Below are 18,478 nucleotides of genomic sequence, written 5' to 3'. Positions count from 1 at the left end.
ATCATTTTTATTTGAAGCCTGGATCAAACCTTTCCTGATAGTGCTTCTGGACTCCTCATTTACAGGAATTAAAAAAAATAGTAACATTGTCTTTTTTCCTGAAGCCAGTTTAAGTTGTATTTCTGACATTTGCATAAAAAATCTTATTTATAACAAATGCCTATGACATGCCAGACTGTTTACCTTTAGAACATCCTAAATCCCATGCTTCCTGGGCAACATTCTAAGAATAAGAGGACTTGAAACTTGAAGGATCAAAGTCCTTTATTCCTCTCTTATGACACGCTTAACTTTCTGCCTTGAATTATAGTTCTCTGTGCACATGTCTTACCTCTGATTAGCCTGCAAGAGGCTTGAGACCTGCTCGCTATCTGGGTCTGCTTGTATTTTTAGCACAGTCTCTTGTGCATAGTTACATGTAAAATTAATATCTAATACCTCCTATGTGGTATCGGATGTGTTGACTGAATGATTAAATGAATCATTTTAGTAATCCCTTTGCATAAAATATGAGGAAACTGAAGTTCAGGGGGTTGCTTGCCCAAGGTCATGTAGAATTGCAGTCCAAGGACCTGCACATTGGAGATGCCCAGTATTTATCTGATGAATAAGTTAGCAACTGAAAACTACAGGTAATCAAGAGGACTCTTTCCTTGAACCAGGGACTACTTGAGTGTTAGCCGATAGCTCACTCAAGCCCTGGGCAATTCTTTCCGTGAAAAAGAAACTTCTCTGACCTAGAAATAAACCTGGGTGGTACCATTAATGATTGAGGGCTGGACAGGCTGACCCTGCCGAGCGCTTCCCACCCTGACATGGGAAACCTTTGCCTGGACCTTCTAAAAAGTCAGCTTGGGGCAATCTTCTCTTTGCCCCAAAGATGCTGATGGTGTGGTTTTGAGCCACATTCATCTAGAGCTGTGTTCTCCCGTATAGTATCCCCTAGGCATGTGTGGCTATTAAAGTTGAATTTAAATTAAATTAAAAATTCAGTTGCTCAGTTGTAGTAGCCACATTTTAAAGTGCCCAATGGCCACTGTACCTAGTGGCTACCATATTGGACAATGCAGGTACAGAACATTTTCATCATTGCAGAAAGATCCATTGGACAGTGCTGGTCTAGAACCACCACACTTCTAGGGGGAGATCATTTTTGGGTGTGTGTCTATGCGCACGTGTGTGTGTGCGCGCATGTGCGCGTGTGTGCATTATTCAGCACTTACTATAAACTAGGCATGGGGCTCACTTTGCTTGTGAGGTAACAAGTATTATCTCATTTAATTCTCAAAACAGCCCACGAGGTGGGGCCAACTATTATCCTCATTTTACAAATAAGGAAAATGAAGCTCAGAGAGGTTAAGCCGCTTGCTCAAGGTCACACAGTGAGGAAGTGTTAGAGTCAGAATTTGAATCCAGATCTCTCTATTCTTCTGCTGAAATGTACCAATCCCTGTGATTTCTGAGATTTAACATCAAGTTCTGCTTTCTGGGCCTGTCATTGTGTATTAAAGAGAAGAATCAATATAGGGGATCAACAAATCTGTATGTCACTGTGACCACTTAATTTAAGAAAACTTCTCTTCTCTCCCTCCCTCGCTCCCTCTTTTCCCCTCCTTCCTCTCTCCTTCCTTTCCCTTCCCCTTTCTTCCTTTTTCCTTTCCTCACTCCCTTCCTGCCACCTTCCCATCCTTAATCGCTCAGTATGGACACCAACCAGTCAGAATGGGACCTGCTGTAGTGCTAGAGAAGGGCTCCAGAGACGCTCTGTAAGGTGCTGGGACAGCCAGGGGCCCAGGGGCACCCAAGGGTGCTCAGGGTAGTAGTTATATACCAGCCCGTATAGAATTATTGCAATATTTTAACAATTAGCATGGCCTTCTCAGAGACCACTGGTGTGCCTGGGACGGAGGGGGAGAGAGGGAGGACTTTTCAGGACTTTTCATCTGCTCACTGGTCAGGGCCATCCCATCTCCGCCCCCCCCCCCCCCCACCACCGCAGCTCACCTGGGGGCCTCTTCCACCTCCTCGATGGGACACCAGGCGGAGACTTCACAGGTCTTCAGCCTCTCTTTATACACTACACACCTTCCGGTCTGGATCCCTGGTGGGAGGGTGCGGGTGGGGTCAAGAGGCCAGAGAAGCACAGGTGTGAAAACGGTGGGTGCGTCATGAACTCAACCCAAGCAAGAGACTATTTATTTATGCTTTTCAACCCAAGCAGTTTCAGTTTCCACGAAACCCCATTCGAACCACAAACTTACATAAGGCAACCCAAGCAAGGAACACATCGGATGGTAAGCTTTTTTAAAAAAAAAGATTCAGAGAGAAGACAGAGAGACCATGGATGCTGTTGGTTTATTTTGGTTTCTTTGCAAGAAAAATGCTGAGAGAAGAGCTGAGCAGGGTGTGTTCTCTCGCCTGGCACACCTGGACCAGAACATGGCTTCTAAGTGGCACTGGAGGGCACTGGAGTCCCTTAGGGGTGTACAGCACGGACCAGGGATGTGCAAAGCCACAGAATGAACATGACACATCTTCCTGGAGCGTTAGTGTCACTAACAGATTCCCGAGGGGGCAAGTTAAATAGTAAGTCATGTTTGAATGGTCTCTATACCAACTCAAACACACACGTCTTATGGTACAGAATGTAACATCCATAGGCCTTTTTTGTGTATGTGTGTGTGTTATAACCACTGATGGTTTTATCTTTTTTGTGGTCATTTTTTTTTTTAATTGTCACATGCGTCTTTAAGTTAAAAGAAGAGATACAGAAATTCTGTAGGTTAATAGTGGTACCGTCCCCAGGAGCCCTAGGGCTACAGTTCATACTCCTCAACCTTTGGGGAAATTCGAGGGGGAAAGCTCAGCATACACAGATGACACTGTGGGGCATTGATTTTCCTGTCAATGAGAGCCCTGAAGATGCTTATTCTGGGGGTTTTCAGGAGCTGCCCTCACTGGGGAATTAGATCACATTGCTAGTCAGTAGCTAATCCTCTGGGGACAGAGCAGAGGCATGGGACAGACACAGGCTCTCCCACGGCCTGGTGAGGGTGGAAGAAGGCAGCTGAGAGCCAGAGGCTAAAGATTTGAACTTTAGGGCATTGTGAACGTCACCAAGATACCAGACCACCCACCCCCCAGGATCCCCGAAAAGAAACAGAACATACCTTTGCTCTGCGGGTCCATCCGTCCCTTTTTACAACCCCTGTCAGAGGAACAGATCGTCCTTCGGGTGGGAAACTGCAGGGAGAAGGACAGGATAGTGGGGAGTAAGCAATGTGTGTCTCTTTTTTTTTTTTTTTTTAAGATTTTTATTTATTTATTGAGAGAGAGAGAGAGAGCATGAGAGAGGAGGGTCAGAGGGAGAAGCAGACTCCCTGCCGAGCAAGGAGCCTGATGCGGGACTCGATCCCGGGACTCCAGGATCATGACCTGAGCCGAAGGCAGTCGCTTAACCAACTGAGCCACCCAGGCGCCCCAATGTGTGTCTCTTAAGATACAGAAATGCAAATGCCTCTGTCCACACCAAAACTTGTACACAAATGTTCACAGCAGCACCATTCACAGTAGCCAAAAAGTAGAAACAACCCGAATATTCATCAGGACAAACAAAGCGTAGCGCATTCATACAATGGATATGATTTGGCCATAAAAAGGAAGGAAGCACCGACACCTGCTACAACACTGATGACCTTTCAAAACGTGATTCCGAGTGAAAGCAGCCAGCCCCAAAATGCCACATATCGTATGATCTCAGTGATACGAAATACCCAGAATAGGCAAATCCACAGAGACAGAAAGTAGATCAGTGCTTGCCAGAGGCTGAGGGAAGGGGGGAATGGGGAGTGACTGCTCATGGGTACAGGACTTCTTTTTGGGGTGATGAAAATGTCCTAGAATTAGGTAGTGGGGTAGTGGTACAACATTGTGAAAATACGAAAACCCACTCATTTCTCCACTTTAAAATGGAGGACTTTATGGCATATGAGTTATATGTCAATAAAAAATAAAAATAAAACTCTAAAAAGCAGATGCCAAGGCAGCCAGGTACCACTTTCAGGGAAGGGCCCCCGGGCTGGAGAGCAGAACTGGGCAAAGCCACAAGCACGAAGGCTCAGCAGGAAATGGGAAGGAAGGGGTGCCAGCCAGCAGTTTTTCCTGGCTTCAGAAAATGAGGTCAGCTAGGCCTCCGGCCTGAGGACAGAAGAAGGAAAAGAGAAATGCGATGACTAGTTTAGGCCCATTTGACTTTCTGTGCTCTAGGGAGCAGGTTTAACGGCCGGTCTTAGGGGAACCAGAGTCTGACCGTAGTGTGAAAATGGCCTCTGCCCATCATCTTCCTCTGACCTGTGCCCCCTCCAGCAACTCTTCTCACCCGCCCGACCACTCCAGGTCCCCTCCTTACGTCAGGACATAACCCCTGCTGTTGGCCTTCTGTCTTGAGAAAGTTTGTCATCACGAAGAATGAGTTCCCCTGCAGAGAAAGAGGAGAGGAGGCAAATGCCAGGCCTTGGAGAGCAGAGCTACTTAATCATAATCATCCAGCCTGCTCAGTGCCTGGGGGCGAACCTTCCACCTTTCTAAACTACACTCTAGAAATCAGGTCTGGGAGAAACTTGGACTGTGCTGAGGGCTTAATATCAAAGCTGGATGTGCCGCCCTGCTGAGCTAAAGGAGAGCAAAGGGACATTCAAACTGATTGAGTATTCATTTTCCATTCCAGCCTCAAAAGCAGCCTTGTCATTTTTTGGACACAATAAAATCCCATTAAATTGAAACTTAAGAGACCTGGGGAGTGGGGGTGGGGCGGTGGGGTGTTGGCTTCATCAGAACGCTGTTCAGATTATCCAGGATTTTAATTAAAGGGCAAAAGGCAGCCCACAACCCAGGAAATAGCTGGAGATCTTACTGAACCAGCTCCCCCCCACCCCATAGAAACAAACAGATAGTGGCCTGGGTTTTATGGTTTTGCAAAGTACCCCAGCTCCCAGAGGCTGCAAAAGTGTCCCTTTGTCCCTCCAGCCTCCCTATCTGTTCTTTGGTGTTCTCATTCCTACTTTGAGTCTCCTTTTTGACTATTCTACTTTTACTTCCTCTTCTCGCAAATTTAAGCAGTCACATAGCCTCTCCCTGTGATCCACACCCTTCCTGTCTTTGTCATCTCTTTCCTTTCCCTTGTGTAAAAATGTATCTGAGTGAGTGTTTTTTTTCTGGAGACATTTTTGTTGATAAAACTCCACACAAACAATTTAGAAGGGCCAGTCCTGTCCAGGAAGGAAGTTCTTTGTCCTTCTGGATCTAGGCAGACCTTGCTGACTTGATGGCCCTGCTTCTACAAAGCTGTGTATATGTCAAGTTGTGAGTGAATCAAACCGTGCTTTAAATGCACCAGATCACACTGCTATTTTGAGAAACCCCGTAGGACTCGATAAAGCGAAGAATCATCTTTGAGCTGCTGGATTTGACCCAATTTTGCAATTTTTAGGTTTTCTCAGTTGGGATTTTCACAGAGCTTTTTAAAATAGGGCCAGTGTTTTTCTGACATGAGGCTCAGGGTCCCAGGGGAGGGAGGCAGGGCACTGGTGACAGCGACCAGGGAGGAGTCCCTGGGAGTTGCCGACAAGAGCTCACCTGCAAGGGGAAGGTGTAATCTGCAGTGTCAAAGACCCCAGACACCGTCTTCTTCATTCCATTCTCCAAGATCTCCGCCTTCACCTCTGCTATCCCTTTCACCTTGGTGTGCACGGAACTGATAAGAGGCTCTTTCTTTTGGTACCGCTTGTCACTGATCAAAGCAACGCTAAATGGCAGACACAGAAAAGCATAAGTGGTTTTCTCAACGGAGGCACAGTGTAGTGGTGTTGGATGCAGGTTCCAAAGGCTCCCTCCATTCACATGCTGGCTTTTCTGGGTGACTTTGGGCAGCCTACCTACCTGCCTTCTCTGTGACTCATTTTCCTTATCTGTAAAGTGGGAAGAATCGTCGTACCTACCTCAGAGGTGGTTGTGAGGATGAAATGAGGTATGTGTGCAAACTCCTCAGCATCATATCTGGCACGCTATGAGCTCTCACCACGTGATGGAAATGATTGCCCCCAATGTCAGTCTCCAAAATTGCCTAATATAGACCCTGACTTACAGGGCAACTTCTCAAATACCAGAGTCCAGCTCCAGATTGGTCCACCTGTTTTGTCCTGGGGCTGAGCAACACATCAACGCCTAAGGATGTGTCAAGCAGGTCAGCCACCTATTTTCCAGAAACATCCACCTGGTTTATAATTAATATTGATAATAGCAGCTGCCCTTTATCGAGCACTTAGTACATGCCAAGTGCTCTTCATGCGTCATCTGTTTAATCTTCACAGCAATAGGAGATGGTTACTGTTATCATCGCTTTTATAGATGAGAAAATGGGCTGAGAGGTAAAGGAAATTGCCCAAGATAACACAGATCGTCAGTGGCAGAACTGAGGTCCTCAGTTGGTCTACCGTCTAGCCCAGAGCCAGACCTCTTAGCCCTATATGCCACAGTATGATGTAAAGTTTAAAGAAATCCAAAACAGCATTCTACATTCAAACAAATGCCTGTCCACGCGTGCTCATAGCAGCACTATTCATAATAGCCTAAAGACGGACACAGCCCACATATTCAGCAGTAGACAAATAGATAACAAAATGTGGTCTACCTGTGTGATGAAATATTATTCAGCTATAAAAAGGAATAAAGTACTGAGACATGCTATACTGTGTAGGAACCTCGAAAACATTATGCGAAGGAAAAGAAGACAAATACAAAAGGTCACATGTTGTATGATTCTATTTATGTGAAATAATCCAGAATAGGTAAATCCATAGCGACAGAGAGTTGACTGATGGGTGCCCGGGGCTGGGGAGCTAGAGTGACTATGGACGCGTGTGGTTTCCCTTTGGAGTGGTGAAAATGTTTTGGAACTAGATAGAGGTGGTGGATATACAACAATGTATTATTAAATGCCACTGATTTGATCACTTTACAATGGTTATTTCATGTGATATGAATCTCACCCCAATAAAAAAAGGAAAAAATGTTTTTTAGCTATAGACGTATGTTGTAGAAATATAAAAACAAACACAGAATGACAAATACCAAATTCAGGATGGTGTTTATAAGAGGAGAGGAAAGAGAGTGGGATCCAGGTGGGGTCTGCAGGGAGCTAAAACTGGATTAATAATATTTTATTTCTTAAATTGGATGGTGGTACATGGGTGTTTACTATATTATTGTCAATATATTTTAGTATTTATATACCATTCATTAAAAGAGAAAGTTCACCAGGGGTGCCTGGCCGGCTCAGTTGGTGGAGTGTGTGCAGTTCTGGATCTTGGGGTTGTGAGTTCGAGCCCCATGTTGGGTGTAGAGATTACCCAAAAATAAAATCCTAAGGAAAATAAAAGAAAAAAGAAATCTCATCAAGAAGGACTTTGGAGCTAGAGATCCAGATTTTAGGTCCAATCAGCATATATGAGAAGGAGCTATGACATACAGTTCCATAGACAAATATAATACTTGTTCGACAGCGTATTTCAGCCTAGCGTAACAATGTGAACATGGTCTGTGCAGTGTTTCCATGTCAGACATGGCGACATTCTCCCAGAATAACACTGGGTTAGTTTGGCCCACCATTTGGGAAGCTCGATTTGAATCTGTCATATTCATTTCAGGCACACAACATATTATAGATCAGCTGTAACAGAATCCAACCCTCTCATAAGTCAGAAAACTTGTCTTTGTATGATAATGAACCTATCATACAAGAGCTGCATCAAAGGAAAAAAAGAGGAAAAGAGTTGATGGTATCCTGCCCTAACGACTGTCCCTAAGACTCAGACAAGCCATGTCACCTCTGGCCATTGGTGTAGTCCCTGAACAAGGGGACAGCTGCCTGGCTCTCTGATCCCTGTGAACTTTCAGCTCGAAGAAGCTACAATTCTGTGCATGCTGAAGACCAAAAACCCACTGGTCCCTCTGGTGCATGGGCAGGAAGGAGCTGGGGGCTTACTGATGCCTTGTAGGATGGGGAGAAAGAGATGGTGGGATGGAAAGCTGCTGAGCCTGGGGAGGTCGGAAGAGGACTAATGTGAGGGGAAGTGGGCACTCACAGGCAGGTCTGGCCTCAGAGGGGGGCTGCAGAGGGATGGGGAGGAGCGAAGGACAGAGAATGAGCTCAGCTGTGGAGCTCTGAGGCTTGCACACAGCACCGACTCAACAGGTGTAGATGAAGGTGCCCACCATGAAGAGGACCTGCACACTCTGAATATGAAGGGCTTTCTCTTATTGGCACCTCAGGGGGCCCCGGACCCATGCCAGCATGGTGAGAGAGCCCTCAAAGGGCCTCAGGCCGGGAAGCACAGCTCAGCAAAGCCTGACCCTCCCTCACAGCGCCTGGGCTCACTGAGTAAAGGTAACTCTAAATCGAAAGGATGGGATCTGAAAGTGAACCACCCTCAAATCTGGGTAACTGACACTTACCTCAAGGCCAACATTTTCTTGGTGCCTAAAGGAACTGTGGGCCCTGGACACTGTCCTCTGTACCTCATGGAGAAGTTGAGCCCACAGCCTCTGCTTTCTGTATTTATAACCCCAAGAGAAGAATCCAATTATTTCCATCCCTGCCCCACTCAGCAGTGGGGTGAGGTCCGCAAGGGGCCAAGGACAGCAAGAGATGCACTGAGAAGAAAGTGGAGGGGAGCCTGCACCCCCAAGGCAAGTTAGTACCGATTGTATTAGTTTTCCATTGCTCCTGTAACAAATTACCACAAACGTAGTGTCTTCATGCAAATTTATTCTCTTAGTTCTGGGGGCCAGATACCTAAAATTGGTCTTATGGGGCTGAAATCAAGGTGGCTCCCGGAGGGCTGGAGGCTCCACGAGAGAATCTGTTCCTTACCTTTTCCAGCTTCTAGAAGCTGTCTTGGCATTCCTGGGCTCCCAGCCACGTCACTCCAACCTCAGCTCCCATTGTCATATCTTCTTTTTCTAACTTTGACCCTCTTGCTTCCCTCTTTTGAGGACTCTTGTGATTACATTGGGGACACTCAGATAATCAAGAATAATCTCCCCATCTCAAGACCTTGAACTCAATCACATCTGCAAAGTTCCTTTTGCCCATACAGATTCATAGGTCCTGGGGATTGGGAGTGGAAATCTTTTGTGGGCCATTATTCAGCCTACCCAATATAGTTGGCCTGTTCTAGCTTTATAAGAGCCCCCCCCCCCCCCCCCAGGCTTCACCCTACCCCACCTTTTCCTGAGCTAGAGTGAAGGAGTTTCAGTTCCTTATTACCCACGGCTTAACTAAGACATCATCTTCACTTCAATTTCCTTTGGCTATTGCATTTCTTTTCCATCAGCCAACGCTTCTGGAAAACCCGTCCTTATAATGCTTCCCAAATGCTCTCTCTCATTCAAAGAACTTGTATTCCAGAATACAATACTTTCTACACATTCAACTACATGGAGAACAGAGAGTGAATCTTAATCTATTAGTTAACGTTTATCAACTAGAGGAAAAATAATAGATACATGTAAAATCCTGACCTTGAACTAAAAAACTCAGTTATGCCAGTACAAACAAGAGCCCACCCAAGGTGGCAGAAGTTTTTGTTAGAGGCCCGAAATTTTTAGATAATCCTGAGCCCACATGAACCAACATTATGTTATATCTTCCAGAAGAAAACAAAACGACAAAACAAACAAGTAGTGTTATCTTAAGCTTCAGTGAAAGAAGTAGAATATTTCACTCTTGGGTGGTGGTAAGACAATGGCCTATGGCCACATTAGGCAGCCCTGTGTTTGGGTTTTATGAGCCACATTTTTCAAGAAAACCCCTTTAATTGTTGTAAAAGTGTAAATTTCACAGAACTGCACAAAGAATATGAAGAGCTTCTAACATTCTCCCTCCCAGAGGTTACTGCTGTTGAAACAGAGTATCTTCCAGGTATCTCTTTTTTTTTTTTTTTTTTAAGATTTTATTTATTTATTCGACAGAGAGAGACAGCGAGAGAGGGAACACAAGCAGGGGGAGTGGGAGAGGGAGAAGCGGGCTTCCCGCGGAGAAGGGAGCCCGATGTGGGGCTTGATCCCAGGATCCCGGGATCATGACCTGAGCTGAAGGCAGACGCTTAACGACTGAGCCACCCAGGCGCCCCTTCCAGGTATCTCTTTATGCCCACACCTTGACACCCAAACATGGCCACACTCTACATGCTTTATGTAACTTGCTGTTTTTACTCAATAATATATTATTAAATCTTTCCACAACAGTAGTGATAAACATTATGATAAAGATAGATCTATGATATGGAATGACTTTTAATGGTTACAGAGCATTCTAGTGTTTAGATTGGAACATATGAAATTGCTCATTTTTTAGACCAAAGGAGTAGATATTGGCAATTCCATATAGTTCAACCTAAGAGGCGAGTTGTGCTAATTTGCCCCCTGTCTCTTCCTGGTGGATATTTAACTAGAAGTTTTGCTCAGTTTTTCCAATTGTAAACATTTTTTTGGTAACCCTGATATAGCTCTTACTGTGTGCCAAGCACTCTTTTAAGCATATGTTAATAATATATATTAACTCTTTCATTTCTCACCTCTCCCAAAACAGCCCTGTAAGGAAGGTCCTGGTATTATCCCCACCTTATATCTGAGCAAACTGTGGTACAGACAAAGCGAGCCTACGTTCACATAGTGCTATGGACTGAATGTTTGTGACTCCTTAAAATTCAAATGTTGAAACCTAACCCCTAGTGTGATGGCGTTAGGAGGTGAGGCCTTCGGGAAGTAATTAGGTCATGAGGGCTGAAGGGATTAATGCCCTTATAAAAGAGTTTCCAGAAACTCCTTGCCCCTTCTATGTGAGGGCACAGCAAAACAATGGCTGTCTATGAACCAGGAAGTGCATACTCACCTTATCTGCCAGCACCTTGATCTTAGAATTCCCAGCCTCCAGAACTGTGAAAAGCACATTTCTGTTGTTTATAAGCCATTCCATCTGTGGTATTTTGTTATAGTGGCCCCAACAGACTAAGACACAGAGTAACAACACTGGCCCCACAGCTTATGCTCTTTTGGATGCTATTATAAATGCAATTATTTTCTTAATTTCCTTTTTTAATTTCCTCTTGCTGGTGTACAGAAACACAACTGATTTTTTTTTTTTTTTAAAGATTTTATTTATTTATTTGACAAAGAGAGACACAGGGAACACAAGCAGGGGGAGTGGGAGAGGGAGAAGCAGGCTTCCCGCAGAGCAGGGAGCCCGATGTGGGGCTCGATCCCAGGACCCTGGGATCATGACCTGAGCCGAAGGCAGACGCTTAACGACTGAGCCACCCAGACGCCCCGAAACACAACTGATTTTTATGTGTTGATCTTGTACCTCAAAACTTTAATGAATTGGTTTATTAACTTTAATTGCTTTTTGTGACTTCTTTTGGATTCTCCATATATAGGATCATATTATCTGAGTGGTGTTTTACTTCTTCCTTTCCAATTTGGATGGCTTGTATTTCTTTTTCTTGCCTAATTGCTCTGGCTAGAACTTCCATTACAATGTTGAATAGCAGCAGTGAAAACAGGCATCCTTGTCTTGTTCTTGATTTTCGGGGGGTAAACGTTCAGTCTTTCACCATGGAGGCTCAGTCTGTTCTCTTCAGCACTATGCTTCATTGCCTCTCCTCCCTCCTCTCTCATGTCGCCAGGCATGTACTTGCAAAAGAATCTTTTCACACCAAAGATAAATTTCACACCCTAAGATACATTTCTGTGTTAAAGGATGTATACATCTCATATTTCAATTCATTTTGCCAAACCACAAAAAGTTGAGCCATTTCATGCTTCCACCAGCAAAGCAAGAGTGCATGCACCACTTTTAAGAGAGCCTTGACAAAACAAGAGTGTGGTTGTGTGGGCTTGGCTGAGATAGTAAAGGAAAAATGCAGTAGCAGGTTACAGCCATTTGAAGAGTGTCAACTACAAGAGAGATCACAGGGCAGAACTCTGACTAAAGGGTAGAATACAGGGAGACTGATTTGGGCTCAGTGTAAGGAAGAAATGTCTAATGGTTAGTCCCAGAAAAGAATAAGCTTTCTTTGTGGTTGCTAGTTGGTGACAGATGATGATGATGATGATGGTGGTGGTGGTGGTGATTTTCATTTATCTCATCATCTCCCTTTCTCTGATCTCCTTTTCATCTACATTCCGACATCATTTCCCACCTTAAAAATAAACCCTCTCCTGACCCCACATTCTTCTCCTACCACCACCACTCAGTGCCTCTCTTCTCCTTTGTAGCCAAGTCCCTTGAAAGAGTGAGTCACCACATCCCTTTCTGCATCTCCATTCACTCCTCCGCCCACTCCAGTCTGGCTCCCTCTCCACCACTTCTCTAAAGCCTCTCTTGCCAAGTAAACAGCAACGTCATCCTTGCTACATCTGATAGACATACTACAGATCTGATCTTCATAAAACTCTCAGCAGCATTTGACCCCAATGACCATGCAACCCTTTCCCCTTCTTCCCTTAGCTTCCTGGAACCCACATTCTCCTGACTTTCTTTGGATCTTCATGGCCACCCATCTGAGAATCCTTCAGGAACTTCTGTGCTCCCCATCACTTAAATGTTAGCATTCTTCAGGGGTCTGTTCTAAGCCCTCCTTGCCTTCTCATTTACATCTGCGCTTTCTGGTCAATTGTAGCTACTTCCATGGTTCTAGTTACCGTCTATACGCTGGTGATATAAAAAGCTCTATCTCTAGTTCCAGATTCACCTATCTATCTATCTACTAAGCATCTAAATTTGTATGTCCCATATACATGACAAACTCAATGCCTTCAGTTCTGAACTCATCTTCCACCCCAGATGGGCTCCCCCCCATTCCTATCCCAATAAGTTCTCCCACCACACATCAGTTGCCCAATCCAGAAACATTCCTTAGCATCCCTTTCCTCATTACCCCTCAACCATTCAATTGGCAAACCTTGTTTTATCTTCCTAATGCTATTCATCTACTTCTCTCCTCTACCACTGTCAGTCCAGGTCACCATCACCTCTCACCTGGACCACCCAGTAGCCTCCTGAATGGTCTCCCTGCCTCCATTTGTGCTCCTGTCTCCTCCATATTCTATGTGATTTAGTAGTAAAAGTTTGGGCTCTGGAGTGAGAAGCTTGGGTTCAGTCTCGGCTCTACCACTTACTAGCTACGTGGCCGTGTGTTAAGTTACTTAATTTCTCTGGGTCATTGTTTCTTTTTCTGTAATAAGGAGATGTTAGTATTATACTGGGCAGGGTATCTGGTTCTAAACAGAATCCGCTCTGCTGAGTTTGAGAAGAAATATTGTCTAGAAAAGGCAAATCTATATGGTTGAAATTTTTCATAATGAAATGTTGGTGGCAGGGTGGGGAAGACTCTCCGTGCTTTCTCAGTGTCCTCAGGATGAAGTTCAAGGCTGTTCATAATATGATCCTTGCTGGCTTCTCCTGTCCCACCTTTGCCTCCCCTTCTTGGCATCTTGCACGTCAGCCAGCTGATGCGTGCTGCTCTGTGAATAATCCATCGTTCCTCTTTTCAGCACTGTATTAAAAACCCAGGAGGGCTGGGAGGTTCCTGCCCTGGGTGGGAGGCTGGGCTGGAGTGGTGGTGCCTAGAAGCCCGTGCGTGTGTGAGAACTGGTCCACAGAGAAACCTCGGTTTCCAGGGTGAAATGAGAAAACCAGGACAACCAGGCAAGCTCTCCATAAAGCTAAATTTATTCATTTGAAACGACCATTTCAGTAGACTGTGTGCCTCCAGCTTTCTTAATGTTTTAGTGTAGACATTAATGGAGGGATGCCGATAGATGGTAGTAGTTGTTTGCTTGCTTGACATGGCTGACAATGCTGTTGGTCGACAAGTTTGCTGCCCCTCAGTCTTCCTCCTGTCAGTAAAGGCATCCTCATCCACCTGGGAACCCCGAGTCATCTTCCCCCTCCTAGCAAATCTGTGAGTTCTGCCTCCAAAACTTATCCCTGTCTTGCCCACTTCTGTCCACCTGTGCTATCCTGTTATCATCCGGTTCACCGCCTCTGTCATCTGGGCGTTTGAGATGTTGGCGCCCCTCTCACTGCCCTCCTCACATCACTCTTGCCCCCTATCATCTGCCTTCTGCACAGAGGCCCGAGAGCACTTTTAGAAACAGGAATCAAATGGTTGCAATCCCCTCTGTAAACCCTGTCAGCGGCTTCCCATGGCCCTGAGGAACAAATTCCAACTCTTCCCGTGGTCTGGCCCTTGCCTACCTCTCTGCCCTTGGCCCCTGCTCCTCCCTCCTCTCTCACCAGCTTCTGGAACATGCTGTCCTTCGGGCTGCTCCTCTTTTTTGCTTTCAGATATGTGCATTCGCTGTTCTTTCGGTCCCTTGAATCAGGTAGCTGGATTCTCCTCTTCCTAGAAGCAGTCTCCTCCTGAAGTGGGTTTTCTCTGGACCCCCCATCTCTATCACATCACCCAGGAGTTCAGGGTAGGATGAGAATGTGGCAAATCTTTTCATGTTTCTGTTGCCCTCAAGTGGCAGGAGCCATAGGGGGTCCATGCCTGGGTTGGATTTGCCCCTCCCCGGCCTCTGGTGTCCCCTCCCATCTCTGTGGTGGACTCACTTCCACTTAGTCGGGGAAAAGGCCCAATCTCACAGGGAGGTGTGTGGCAACCCTCCCATGAAACAGGCAGCCAGCCAGGAATTACATTTAACAGCCACAAACCAGCACAACAGCACCGTCTCCATGGTGCTTTCTGTTAGCCTGAGTAGAGGTTGACTGGGTAAGGGAGAAGAAGCAGTTTGAGTGGAGTTTGTTCTCCTGTTTTTCTCTCAATCTTCCCTACTCTTCTGTATGCACTGGAAAATCTTCTGAGAGGGCTGGTCTCCAAGGAGGAGGGAAATCTTCCCAAGAAAATGAAAATATCTTTTACTTCTCTGCTTAAAATCCTCCTACGGCTTCTCAACTCACTCAGAATAAAATCCAGAGTACTCAGAGTGGCCTCCAAGGCCCTGAATGATCAGCCCTTCCTCCCCTACCAGTGTTATCTCTCCAGTTCATGCCCTTCCTCTCATTCACTAACTTGTTTCCTCTGCTCCAGCCATACTGACCTTGCTTTTCCTTGAACGCCCTATCAAGTCTCTACCTCAGGGCCTTTGTACTTGCTGTTCCCTTCACCAGAAATACTCTTCTCCTAGATACTTCATGTCTTGTTCCCTCCCTTCATGCAGAGCTCAGCCCAAATGTCTCTATCCCACACGCACTCACATTTGCCCATTATCATTCTCTGTTCTCTGCTTTATTACTCTTCATAGCATTTATCACCATCAGATATTTTATTATGTCTTTTTTTGCTTTTTTTGTATCATATCTCTCTCCTCCACTGGCATATAACCCCATGAGTTGTAGGAACTTTGTTTCACTCACTGTTATAATCTCTAGAGCCATGAACAGTGCCTGACTTATAGTATATAGTCTAAAATTTATTTGGGAGAATGAATGAACAATAGAAAAGGGTAAGCTTATGGGATCCTCATTTGCCTCCCTCCCTGTCCTGCACTTGCCCAGGCCAACCCAGAAAGACAAAGTTCGTGGTGAAGAAGGAAGAAGGATTGATTGGCCAGGGATTGAGGAGGCCTAGTACTCAGGCTTTCACAGTCTGCCCAGTTACCCTTCAGTAGTGTGCTTTCTGGGTTAAGAGCATTGGATTGGTTTTGGATTTGAATCCTTTTTGAAACACACTTTCTACCTGGATGATCTTTTAGAAATTAACTCCATCTTTCATAGCTTTTCTTTCCTTATCTGTGCAATAATGAAAAGAACACTTACGTCCCAGCATATCAATTGAGATGATATAAATAAAGCCAACTGTATAAGGAAGTTATTTTTATTGTCATTCAGGTTTTTTCAATTAGTTTTCCTGGGAGTATAATCATCATTATCCCATTCTTCCCACCTCATTGAGACCAGAGGACAAAACATAATCATGGATTGGAAAACCCTGTGGAATTCTAGGAGCTGATTCTCAGAGGAAATCTCTGTTGAGAATACCAAGGACCCTGCCCTGGCAATAACCTGGAGCAGAGTCTCCACAGCCTAGGTGCAGGGCTGAAACAAGCCAAGGATAGAGCAGTAGACTTCAGAAGTCTCTGGAATTTCTGGCTTTTGGAAAGACCCTGTAATGGATGTTTTTCCTTTGCCCCACCCCCCCTTTCTTTTCCCATTTCTTCTGGCAACAGTATTCTTCTTTCCTAAGGTAAAGTCACTGGATGTGGTTCAGATTGGGCTCCTTGAGCCCTGCACCCTGTCCCTACTTCCTGCCACAGGAGTGAGCACATGACTCAGGATTGGCCAATCAGGGGACACCATGCCCCCAGCCACGAGGATTGGTTCAGGAGTGGATATGTAATTCAAGCTCTACCAACCAGAGACTTTACTGGGACTTTCATGCCACAGCTATCAGAAAAGGCTTGCCTGTTCCTCTGGAGTTACTGATGATATGAGTGTGGCATCTTGCTACATAGAGAGCCTATTCAAGAACAAAGCCAAATAGAGCCACGATGTGGGGGAGAAAGACCCAACCCGATGACATAGTTTGAGCTTTTATAACCATCCATGTCTGAGGGCAGCTCCATCTCTTCCACTGTGTGGCTTGGTGCCTAACTTGAGTTAGGTCTCTGTCACTTACTATCCAAGCAATTCTGACCAGCACAGGCCTATTCAGCATCCTGTAACCCTGGAAGCTGGAACCACTCTACCCTGCATATAGCTGCAGCCCCTGCCTTTGAGTCCTATCTGAACTTTGAGGGACTATGAGAAGCTAACCAGCCTCTTGTCTTATTTCTTCTATTGACAGCCCCTTCCTTGTACCCCAGTCTCAATAACTGAAGCCCTGTCTTACTTCATTATCCTGGCTCTTTGCCTTTGCAACCCTAGTATGGACAGGCTCTGAACTGAGGACTTCATGGCTAGAACCCACCACCTGCTGCTACATATCTTGAATATTACCTGAGCCTGTCTGGACTTCCAACCTGTGGTCGGTACCAGTCCTATTTGGTGCAAACTACCACACCTAATCCCTGTGCACCATGGGTCTACCCTTTTTACAAATGGCCAAGTTGCAGTTTTATCAACTTGAGGCCTCACAGTACAACTTAAGGCAGCATTTCCCAAGCTGTGGTCTATGGGACTCCATTCAGTGGGATGTAAATAGATATTCCATTAACACAGAGGGAAAAAACAAACCTGGCAATAGTTTTTCTTTAACTTTATCTTTTAAAATATAAAAAAAATGGAGTAGCATTTACATAGGAGTTACCTTCTAAAGTCAGTGCTTCAGGTAAAAATCATGTCTTGTCAATGCCGCCTTTGGTAAAACCTTCAGTTGTCCACAAGGCGCAGCAAACAGACCTTCTACCTTCCAACAAGTCCATCAGAGCCTATTTTTTTCCTCCAGTTCTGGAACAAGTTGCTGTTTTTCCAGTTTTGCTCCAGGTGAAGATGAAAGAGGTGGTTTATTTTAGGGGGCATGTAGGGTGGAGAGTATGTATCTAGATTCACAGGTAGGGTGGTAAGATGGTCACTCCATCGAAAGCATTGGGAACAGACTGACAAGGATCCCCAACTTAGATACCCCATCTCATGCCTGGTCTGGGGCACACATTCGCTCGGTCATTGCCCTGTTGAAACTGTGCTCTCTCCAGGCTCCCATGGAACATGCATTACTGGATTTGAGGGAGTTAAATGCATGGAAGATAAGATTCCACCATATGAGAGAAAAATATTTATCATTACAAGATGCTCTCATAATAATCTGTTCTTATATATAAGAATCTGCTTTTAGGGGCGCCTGGGTGGCTCAGTCATTAAGCGTCTGCCTTCGGCTCAGGTCGTGATCCCAGGGTCCTGGGATCGAGCCCCGCATCGGGCTCCCTGCTCCGCGGGAAGCCTGCTTCTCCCTGTGCCACTCCCCCTGCTTGTGTTCCCTCTCTCGCTGTGTCTCTCTCTTCAAATAAATAAATAAAATCTTTAAAAAAAAAAAAAAAGAATCTGCTTTTAAGAAATTGTGTGCCAAGAATATCAGGAAATCACGTCACCTGTTACATTGGAATTGTGACACATGATCTATGTACTGGTACATAAAGGCGCATTTACTAACTATGCTCTTCATCATCAGTTCTATGATATCTGGCTCAAGTAATGTGTCTTATTTTAGAATTTAATATATGTGTTTATTATTTAGTGTTTGTCGTATAGTAAACATATGAATCAAATTGTGATAATCCTAATAATATTATTAAGAAGAAGAATTAACACTTGGTGAGGGCTTGCCATACACCAGGTATTTTTCAAGCAACTTTGCGTTTAATAACTCATTTAATCCTTACAACAACCTTTGTCCCCATTTTACAGACGAGGAAACCA

At 45.1% G+C, this 18,478-nt stretch overlaps 2 protein-coding genes across 6 annotated transcripts in view; one reads left to right on the top strand and one right to left on the bottom strand.

The window, feature by feature from the left end:
- IFT81 (intraflagellar transport 81) overlaps window positions 1–18,478 on the top strand; it is a 181,372-nt gene that overhangs the window by 47,956 nt on the left and 114,938 nt on the right. The gene's annotated exons all lie outside the window — the stretch shown is intronic.
- P2RX7 (purinergic receptor P2X 7) overlaps window positions 1–18,478 on the bottom strand; it is a 49,757-nt gene that overhangs the window by 27,004 nt on the left and 4,275 nt on the right. Inside the window, exons 2-5 of the mRNA XM_032431590.1 lie at window positions 5,635–5,803; window positions 4,409–4,477; window positions 3,171–3,243; window positions 2,005–2,101 (exon numbers count right to left, since the gene is read on the bottom strand). Coding sequence (XP_032287481.1) covers window positions 2,005–2,101; window positions 3,171–3,243; window positions 4,409–4,477; window positions 5,635–5,803 — 408 coding nt within the window. The remainder of the gene's footprint in view (window positions 1–2,004; window positions 2,102–3,170; window positions 3,244–4,408; window positions 4,478–5,634; window positions 5,804–18,478) is intronic.

The sequence above is a fragment of the Phoca vitulina genome, unplaced genomic scaffold (assembly GCF_004348235.1).
Source record: "Phoca vitulina isolate PV1807 unplaced genomic scaffold, GSC_HSeal_1.0 scaffold46, whole genome shotgun sequence".
Classification (NCBI taxonomy): domain Eukaryota; kingdom Metazoa; phylum Chordata; class Mammalia; order Carnivora; family Phocidae; genus Phoca; species Phoca vitulina.
The sequence above is the reverse complement of the archived record's forward strand: the minus strand, read 5'-3'. Positions and strand labels throughout refer to the sequence as shown.